The sequence below is a fragment of the Xenopus tropicalis genome, chromosome 4 (assembly GCF_000004195.4).
Source record: "Xenopus tropicalis strain Nigerian chromosome 4, UCB_Xtro_10.0, whole genome shotgun sequence".
Taxonomy (NCBI): Eukaryota; Metazoa; Chordata; class Amphibia; order Anura; family Pipidae; genus Xenopus; species Xenopus tropicalis.
Window position 1 is genome coordinate 22,887,137 of NC_030680.2, and position 9,894 is coordinate 22,897,030.

The 9,894-nt window shown below is 43.7% G+C and overlaps 1 protein-coding gene across 1 annotated transcript; it reads right to left on the minus strand.

Moving 5' to 3' along the window:
• Nucleotides 1–1,642: 1,642 nt before the first annotated feature.
• Nucleotides 1,643–3,866, minus strand: hspa1l (heat shock protein family A (Hsp70) member 1 like). The gene is given in 1 exon segment (NM_001078961.1): nt 1,643–3,866. A coding segment is annotated over 1 exon segment (1,920 nt). The 5' UTR covers nt 3,791–3,866; the 3' UTR covers nt 1,643–1,870.
• Between the last annotated feature and the right edge of the window lie 6,028 nt (nt 3,867–9,894).

The window sequence follows — 9,894 nt, forward strand, 5'->3', positions numbered from 1 at the left end:
ATGGTTCTCACCTCAGATTCAGCCTGTAATCCCTCTGTATTGTTAAAAAATGTAATCCCCTGTGTTGTTCACACCTTTTAATCTCTGCATTGTTCACCCCCTGCAGTGTTCACACCTCAGGCTCAGGCTGTAATCACCCCCATTGTTCCCCTGTTCACACCTCAGGAGCAGTAGAAACCCACAAATAATCCCTGCACACTACAAAAAGAACATATACTGAGGTGGTACTGCAACATTGTGTCACTGTAGGCAGCCTGTGTGTGCCGTACACACAGGCAGGGTAGGGCAGGCAGAGTATGGTACACACAGGCAGCATAGGGCAGGCAGAGTATGGTACACACAGGCCGGGTAGGGCAGGCAGAGTATGGCACACACAGGCAGGGTAGGGCAGGCAGAGTATGGCATAAACCAGCCAAGAATGGCACACACAGTCAAAGTATGGCACACAGGCAGGATAGGGAAGGCAGAGTGTGGCACACACAGGCAGGATAGGGAAAGCAGAGTGTGGCACACACAGGCAGGATAGGGAAGGCAGAGTATGGCACACACAGGCAGGGTAGGGAAGGCAGAGTATGGCACACACATGGTCATGTGATAACACAGGTGTGGTTTCAAGTGGGTGCGGTTTAAAAAATGGGAGGGGTCAAAACTGGCTTCCATTATCGGCCCTCCACCTCGTAGGTCGGAAAAATTCCGGCCCTAGGTACCACAGAAGTTGGACAGCACTGGCCTAAGTGATTTGGTGGTGGACAAACCTTTGACCCATGTCTAACCCCAACCTGCCCTCTCTTGAACTTGTGGCCCCAAGTGCCAAAAAAAAAATTACCGTGATTGTTATTAGATGAAGTAAATAAAAGCCTGATTGGTTAGTCACAATTTTTACCATTTTGGAGTAAACTTACACCTGTTATGTGAATACCCATTCTCCCAGCACTTGAAATGATTTGATACCTACTTTTATAGGTAGAGTAAAGCTATTTATAAGCACAGCCGTGGCAACCGCTATTGTACTCGGCAAGATATCCCAGGATTCATTGGGGTCTTCATATTTCAGTTAAATCCAATTAGTATTACTTCACTGCCTTATATCTTATATTGAAAGAATAAAAGGGTCTGATGGCTGTTTAGCCCCATAACATTATTTAAAGGGGTAGTTCACCTTTAAGATAACTTTAGTTTATAGATTTTACATGATTTGCATTCTTAATCTGATTCTTTCTCTCTTTCAAACCACTACCTGGTTGCTAGGGTAAATTGCACCCTAGCAACCAGATAGCTACTGATTTTCCAAAATGGAGAGCTGCTAAACAAAAAGCTAATGGGAAATATAGACCAACTGCAGATTGTCTCAGGATATCTCTGCCTATATCATAGTAAAAGATAAGTAAAAGGTGAACTTAATTTGGCCAGGGGACAGAAAGAAAATTCAAAGGCCAAAACCAAACTTCCTGAGCATCCCTGTATCATAAGTTTGACACCTTACCCTTTAATAATTCCCAAACCTGATTTTGAGCAGGAAGTTACCTTTCCTGGCACATTAACCTCACTGCAAGAATGGGTAGCCAATTAAAGGTCAGTGTTTGCCACTGGACACATTACATACGTTTCCTATACAATAGGGATTGAATAAAAAGGCTGCATATATTGCAAACAACTGGTTTTATTAAATACATTTTAAACCTAAACATTTTAATGACAGTGCAAATAAATGAAAACGCCCAACACAACAGCATTTGGCATCAGTAACAGCTTTCTTGCTTATTATTTAAAGCTATAAAAATATAGTTAAACATCTTGTAACGACTTAGTCCAAAACCCTGTATCCATGTATCCTCTGCATTAAATAAATGTCTTTCAGATTTATAGAAGCTTAATCTACCTCCTCAATAGTTGGCCCTTGTTTGGGCTCAGCAGTGCAGCCAGCCCCTGGCATTCCCCCTGGCATCCCGCCTTGGTACAGTTTGGTAATAATGGGATTACACAGCTTTTCCAGCTCCTTCTGCTTGTGGGTATATTCCTCCTTTTCTGCCAGTTGGTTCTGCTCCAGCCATGAGATGACCTCCTGGCATTTGTCCAGGATGGATTTCTTGTCATTGTCACTGATTTTATCCTTAATATTATTATCCTCCACTGTGCTCTTCATGTTAAATGCGTAGGATTCCAGGGAGTTCTTAGCAGCAATTTTCTCCCTCTGTTGTTCATCATCAGCTTTGTATTTGTCTGCCTCCTGCAGCATCCTCTCAATCTCCTCCTTGCTCAGCCTGCCCTTGTCATTAGTGATGGTGATTTTGTTCTGCTTCCCTGAGCTCTTGTCAACAGCAGAGACATTGAGGATTCCATTGGCATCAATATCAAAGGTTACCTCTATCTGGGGCACACCTCGGGGAGCTGGAGGGATGCCAGTCAGGTCAAACTTGCCCAGGAGGTTGTTATCCTTGGTCATGGCTCTTTCTCCTTCATACACCTGGATCAGAACCCCCGGCTGGTTGTCTGAATAAGTAGTGAAGGTCTGGGTCTGCTTTGTAGGAATGGTAGTGTTGCGCTTAATAAGAACAGTCATTACACCTCCTGCAGTTTCCAGACCCAATGACAGAGGAGCCACATCCAACAAGAGCAGGTCTTGAACATTCTCAGACTTGTCGCCCATCAAGATGGCAGCTTGTACTGCTGCCCCATAGGCCACTGCCTCATCAGGATTGATGCTTTTGTTCAGCTCTTTGCCATTAAAGAAATCTTGCAGCAGCTTCTGGACTTTGGGAATGCGAGTGGAACCTCCCACAAGGACGATCTCATGTATCTGGGACTTGTCTAGTTTGGCATCCCTCATGGCTTTCTCCACAGGTTCCAGGGTGCCCCTGAACAGATCTGCGCACAGTTCCTCAAAGCGAGCCCTGGTGATTGAGGTGTAAAAGTCTATGCCTTCAAAGAGAGAATCAATTTCAATACTGGCCTGGGTGCTGGAGGAGAGAGTGCGCTTGGCTCTCTCACAGGCTGTCCTCAGTCTCCTCAGGGCCCTTTTGTTTGGGGAGATGTCTTTCTTGTGTTTGCGCTTGAACTCTTCCACAAAGTGGTTCACCATGCGGTTGTCGAAGTCCTCTCCCCCAAGGTGGGTGTCTCCGGCCGTGGCTTTGACTTCAAAGATGCCGTCGTCTATGGTGAGGATGGATACATCAAAGGTGCCACCTCCCAGATCAAAGATGAGGATATTGCGCTCTCCCCTGCCGCTCTTATCCAGGCCGTAGGCAATGGCGGCCGCCGTGGGCTCATTGATGATTCTCAGCACGTTCAAACCAGCAATAACGCCGGCATCCTTGGTAGCCTGTCGCTGGGAGTCGTTGAAGTAAGCTGGCACGGTGATGACGGCGTTGGTGACTTTGTAGCCCAAATAGGCCTCTGCCGTCTCCTTCATCTTGGTCAGCACCATGGATGAGATTTCCTCCGGGGAGAAGGATTTCCCCTCCCCCTTGTACTCCACCGTGACTTTGGGCTTCCCCCCATCACTGATGACTTTAAAGGGCCAGTGCTTCATGTCTGACTGCACCACCGGCTCATCGTACTTCCTGCCGATCAGTCTTTTGGCATCAAAGACGGTGTTGTGGGGGTTGAGGGCCACTTGGTTCTTGGCAGCATCGCCAATCAGCCTCTCTGTGTCTGTGAAGGCCACATAGCTGGGGGTGGTGCGGTTCCCCTGGTCATTGGCGATAATCTCCACCTTGCCATGCTGGAAGACCCCAACGCAGGAATAGGTGGTCCCCAGGTCAATGCCGATTGCAACCCCTTTGCTCGCCATGTGGTACAGTAGGAGGGATGGGAGACTCTGGTACCTGCTGTATCTGTAGCTTCTGGTACAGGAGGAGGGAAGGATGGGAGACTCTGGTACCTGCTGTATCTGTAGCTTCTGGTACAGGAGGAGGGAAGGATGGGAGACTCTGGTACCTGCTGTATCTGTAGCTTCTGGTACAGGAGGAGGGAAGGATGGGAGACTCTGGTACCTGCTGTATCTTTCGGTCTGACAGAACTTGCATCTCCCGGGTTTATATATTTTGCACGTTGTCGCCCCGGCAACCACTAGATGCTTCCCGAGTCTTCTACAGGCAGTAACCAATTGGCTTTCAGACTGTAACCATGATGTCACGGCAGGGCGGGGCGTTCCAGCGGCTTCTAGATACACGTCTATCTGTGCGCTTTAACCAATCAGCGAGAGGCGGTGAGTAAGTTCGGGAGAGTTCCCGCAGTTTCTCTGTGACTCAATCATTGGGCAGCCAAGGAGGGGGCGGGGCAGGGATGAGAGACTGGGAGAAGAAAACAAAACCATTCGACGCTTATTGCTTCAGTCATTTGCACTTGGTTCACAGTTAGGGAAGTTATAGTGATTATGTAGTACATACGTAGTACATGGATGCGCATAAATGGATTTTTTGGATACTTATATTGTATTATATTACGCGTCTCGTTTGTGTAAGTCAGCTATAGACTGTCGACTTTAAAGGGGAAGTTATTTATGGGAGTAACTTTTACTATTAAGAAATGGCTGAGGGGGGTCAGTTACACATTGGTTCTCTCAGGCCCCTGGGTGTTTAGTTGGTTGTACTGTTAAACATGATTAATAAAGCTGGTTTTGGCCGTGTGTGGTACTAAAGCAAAAAAAAAACAAACAAACAAACAAAATACACTGGGCTTTCAGTTTGTTGGACACCCCCAGTGGATCTAATCTCTAACCTTGTACCCCAGGCCAGCGCCCCTCCTTATTGGAACAAAAACACTGTCACCGTCACACTGTTTCCCATGGGTTACTTACACAGCCCCCCATGAGCATTACACCTTACCTACATTACTGTTGTGCCCTTGGGATAGATGGCGGCACAGACTGTGGTGCTAGCTTGTTATTTAGATTCACAGGGGTGGATAACAACTTCCAACCCCTTTATAATTGTCCTTTTGTTCTTTAAAGCAGAAGGAAAGGTTCAATATTAGCCCCCCAGTGACTATAATTACCTGATACCCCAGGCTGGTGCTCATGTTCACTGAATACTGCACTGGGCCGGGGTATCTGTAAGCAAGCGCCATAGAGAGATTGTCTTCTTACTGCTTTTTCATTCTTCAGTGGCTCCCGGGCCGACGCATGCGTGGCAGATTGAGCCATTTTTAGCGTAAAGTTCAGATTTTCACTGTTCCACGCATGCCTATCCAACTCAAAGGAGGAAAAAAATAGAAAGAGGATCTCTCTGTGGTACTATATGTACCCTAGGCCGGTGCCATTTTTTGCTTACAGGAGGACTGGCCTGGGGTATCGGGTAAGTAATTATAATTTATAAGTAATTATAATCACTGAACAGAATTCGCAGCCCAATTAAAGGGCATTACATTAATTCCCCCCCCAACAGGATAACAGAGCTCACACTCTGGATGGGGGAATCAATAGTATTAAAGCAGGGATCCCCAACCTTTCTTACTCGTGAGCCACAGTCAAATGTAAAAAGACTTGGAGAGCAACACAAGCACCATAAAAGTTCATGGAGGAGCCAAATAAGGGCTAAGATTGGCTATTAGGCAGCCTCTATGCACCCTATCAGCTTACAGGGGGCTTTATTTGGTAGGAAATCTTGTTTTTATTCAACCAAAACTTGCCACCAAGTCGGGAATTAAAAAATAACTCCCTGGTTTGGGGGCACTGAGAGCAACATCCAAGGGGTTGGGGAGCAACATGTTGCCCCTGAGTCACTGGTTGGGGATCACTGTATTAAAGTGTAGCTAGTGCTTCCCCCCCACACCAGGAGGGAGCTTCTAATGCAGACAGTCACATTATGGGGGACATGCTTTCAAACAAGAAGCTGGTGCCCAGCTCGCTCACTATTGGCATGCTTGTGACCAAGCCCCGGGGCACTTTTACATTATGAGCATGCGTGTGTCCCAGCATAATTCTGTTCCTTCCATCGGGAATGTGGGTTCTGATAGCTGCCACTTACAGTGGGGAAACAATTATTTATACTATCTAAAAGCATAATGTATTATTAATATTTGCTTTTATTTATACTATCCATTTATTTTGCCTGAAACAAACTCCAATATGGCTGTAAGCAGGCCTGAATTGGCAACCTGTGGGTTCTGGCAAATGCCAGAGGGGCTGCTGTAAGATGTTTGTTTGTTTTTTTTAGAAATTCAGTAAAAGCAGATCAAGAGGTATGCGCCCTTTGAGGTCAGTGGTGCCCCTTAAAGATTCTGGAGGTGCTGGTAAAAAGAGAGAGCCAAAAATGACTCAAAAAGCTTGGCATACGTGCATATATTTGGGGGAAGTTGTCTGGCAGTTAAATGGTTAAACTTGTCCTGAGTATAAAGAGGGATCTTGGATACAGAACCAATTCTGCTTCTGTGTGCGCCAGAGGGCAGCAGATATCAGGTACCACACTGCCATCTAGTGGTGAAACAGTCAAAATGAAAGCGCAACAAGTGTTCTAAGGGAAAGTAAAGTCCAGGAATGAGTTATCAGTATATGCACAGAGCTAATATTTTTTTATGTTTGCTTGTTTAATTTAGTGCAATTAAATCTATTAAAACTGAAAAGTTATCCCTTTTAAAGGTTGGATTAGAAATGAAATATTACTTTTTATACTATTACCAATGGTGTGTGTGCTCTCGGGAGCTGCCAGAGGATAAGTCAAGCTATTGTTGTAGGGAGTTGAAAGTAGAGCCGCAGCTGGCTACAGATGCTGGGACTTTACAAAAGATGGAGACCAGTATATTAGCTACAGTACCCTGGCTAAATGCAAGTAAAAGAAAAGTAAAGGTGGTGAAAGGGTTATTCTGACACTTTTGCAATTTAAATTATTTTTTTTTTCTTTAATTTCAAGATATTAAGGGAAATGTGTACTGTGTAACATTGTACAGCGCTGCGTACCCTTGTGGCTCTTAATAAAGAAAGTTATACATACATACATAGTGTTAATAGGAATACATTGTGTTACAGCAGCGCCACCTGCTGGCCGGTTTCCAACTGTGACGCAGAAAAGGAAGTTGCTCTGATCTGATGTTTTTCTGGTTGGGAAAGACATTAGAAACCACAGATAAGTGTTCCCATCTATAGAGCATGGTTGGAAATTGACCAGCAAGTGGTGCTGTTGTAAAAAAAGATTAATATAAATTAATTTTTTTAAAAACAGCACCACTTGCTTGATCAATTTCCAACCATGTTCTATAGATGGTAAAACTAGAGAGAATAGCACTCTCATCAATTTTATTTTAAAGGTTTACTTATCCTTTAATAAATAAACATTGTTCTGTTGATCTATTTATCATTATACCATTTGAAGCAGCGTAGGTGGTTTTTCACGGTGAGGGCAGTGAGGTTGGGGAATGCCCTTCCTAGTGATGTGGTAATGGCAGATTCTGTTAATGCCTATAAGAGGGGCCTGGATGAGTTCTTGAACAAGCAGAATATCCAAGGCTATTGTGATACTAATATCTACAGTTAGTATTACTGGTTGTATATATATAGTTTATGTATGTGAGTGTATAGATTGGTTAGTATAGGTTGTGTGCTGGGTTTACTCGGATGGGTTGAACTTGATGGACAATGGTCTTTTTTCAACCCTATGTAACTATGTAACTATCTGCACCCAAAGAATGTACAATCTTTATAATGAATTTGTAACTGCGGAATCCAGGGATAGCTAAGCGACTTAGTGTGGCTCTATTTGATATATCTAGTTCTTATGATGTGGCTGCCACACTAAAAGGAAAGGTTTGTGAGCCGCCATTTTGTCACTTATGATGTACCAGAGAGGCTCTTAGTGATAGGCTGCTTTGTGATGTATTACAGGGCCATTCTTTTGCCCGTGAAGTTCTGTTAGAAATTGGAAATGTAGTGTTTTCCTCAATGCATACTATTAGCCCGTCTCTACACAAGGCATCAGAGGCACAAAATTTACAGGGATTTTCTCCTTGAATTTTATCGTCAGGAGACAGTAGCCCCATCGGCCCCTGACTAAGCACCAAGTGACCATGTAGCTCTGCTTTAGGGGGAAGACACACAGAGCTACTAGTAGCAGCTACTTGTCAAGACTAATAAAATAGACAATACTGATCATTTACTGATAACTATCTCTACGTGTGTTTTAGCAGAGGCAATTCTCAGTACAGGTATGGGATTCCTTATCCAGAAACCCATTATCCAGAAAGTTCCAAATTATGCAAAGGCCATCTCCCATAGGCTCCATTAAAAGCAAATAATTCTAATTTTAAAAAATAATTCCTTTTTCTCTGTAATAATAAAACAGTACCTTGTACTTTATCCCAACTAAGATATAATTAATCATTATTGGGGGCAGAACAGCCCTATTGGGTTTATTTAATGGTTAAATGATTGCCTTTTCTCTGTAATAATAAAACAGTACCTGTACTTGATCCCAACTAAGATATAATTCATCCTTATTGGGGGCAGAACAATCCTATTGGGTTTATTTAATGGTTAAATGATTCCCTTTTCTCTGTAATAATAAAACAGTACCTGTACTTGATCCCAACTAAGATATAATTACCCCTTATTGGGGGCAGAACAGTCCTATTGGGTTTATTTCATGGTTAAATGATTCCCTTTTCTCTGTAATAATAAAACAGTACCTGTACTTGATCCCAACTAAGATATAATTACCCCTTATTGGGGCAGAACAGTCCTATTGGGTTTATTTAATGGTTAAATGATTCCCTTTTCTCTGTAATAATAAAACAGAACCTGTACTTGATCCCAACTAAGATATACTTACCCCTTATTGGGGGCAGAACAGCCCTATTGGGTTTATTTAATGGTTAAATGATTCCCTTTTCTCTGTAATAATAAAACAGTACCTGTACTTGATCCCAACTAAGATATAATTAACCCTTATTGGGGGCAGAACAGCCCTATTGGGTTTATTTAATGGTTAAATGATTCCCTTTTCTCTGTAATAATAAAACAGTACCTGTACTTGATCCCAACTAAGATATAATTAATCATTATTTGAGGCAAAACAATCCTATTGGGTTTATTCAATATTTAAATGATTTTTAGCTGATTTAAGTTATGGAGATCCAAATTACGGAAAGATCCCTTATTCGGAAAACCCCAGGTCCTGAGCATTCTGGATAACAGGTCCCATACCTGTATTGTCTATGGCAGGGTATTTCCTGGGGTTTAGTAACTCTGAAAAAGTAGCTGCTACTAGTAGGTAGTTGTATTATACTCAGTAATAACACGCCATTGCCACAGTTTTCAGAGTTAAAGTAATTTTACTAAGAAAGAGAGGAGGCATTATGCCACTGGAGCAACAGTTCCACGGAGATATATAGACATGGGGCACCAGTTGTGCTGCACCTTCCGACAGCGCTGGGTCCCAGGTAACACAGTCCACACTTCACAGCTAAGCAGGGTTATTCAGGCCTTTTCTTGTAGTCTTCCATGTTTGCCAGGACCCACCCAGATGGCACCAGGAATGTCACAAACATTGTAACCATAGCAATGCTTTGTTCCTAGAAAGACACAAAGAGCCCATAAGCAGGAGATATGGCAGCTGACAGGCAGGGTTATTATATGTCAGCAATTGTAACGGCCTGTCACTTCATACACTGGGTAGATTTGGGTCTGAACACACTCATGTGCAAGTGCTAGTGCTTAGGTGCCAGGGTCAGGGTAAAGGTGGCCATACATGGGCCTATTGTAGCTGCCGATATTGGCCCCTTAGACCGATTCTTATTGGCCCGTGTAGGGGCACAAATGACAGGCCTGCCCGATCGACATCTTGTCTGAAATCAGGCAGATATCAATCAGGCAGGTTAAAAAATGTAGTCGGATTGTTGATGCGGTCCCCAAACTGATTGCGCCTATTACCGGCGTTCTAATTCGATCGTTTGGTCCCCAGGCCC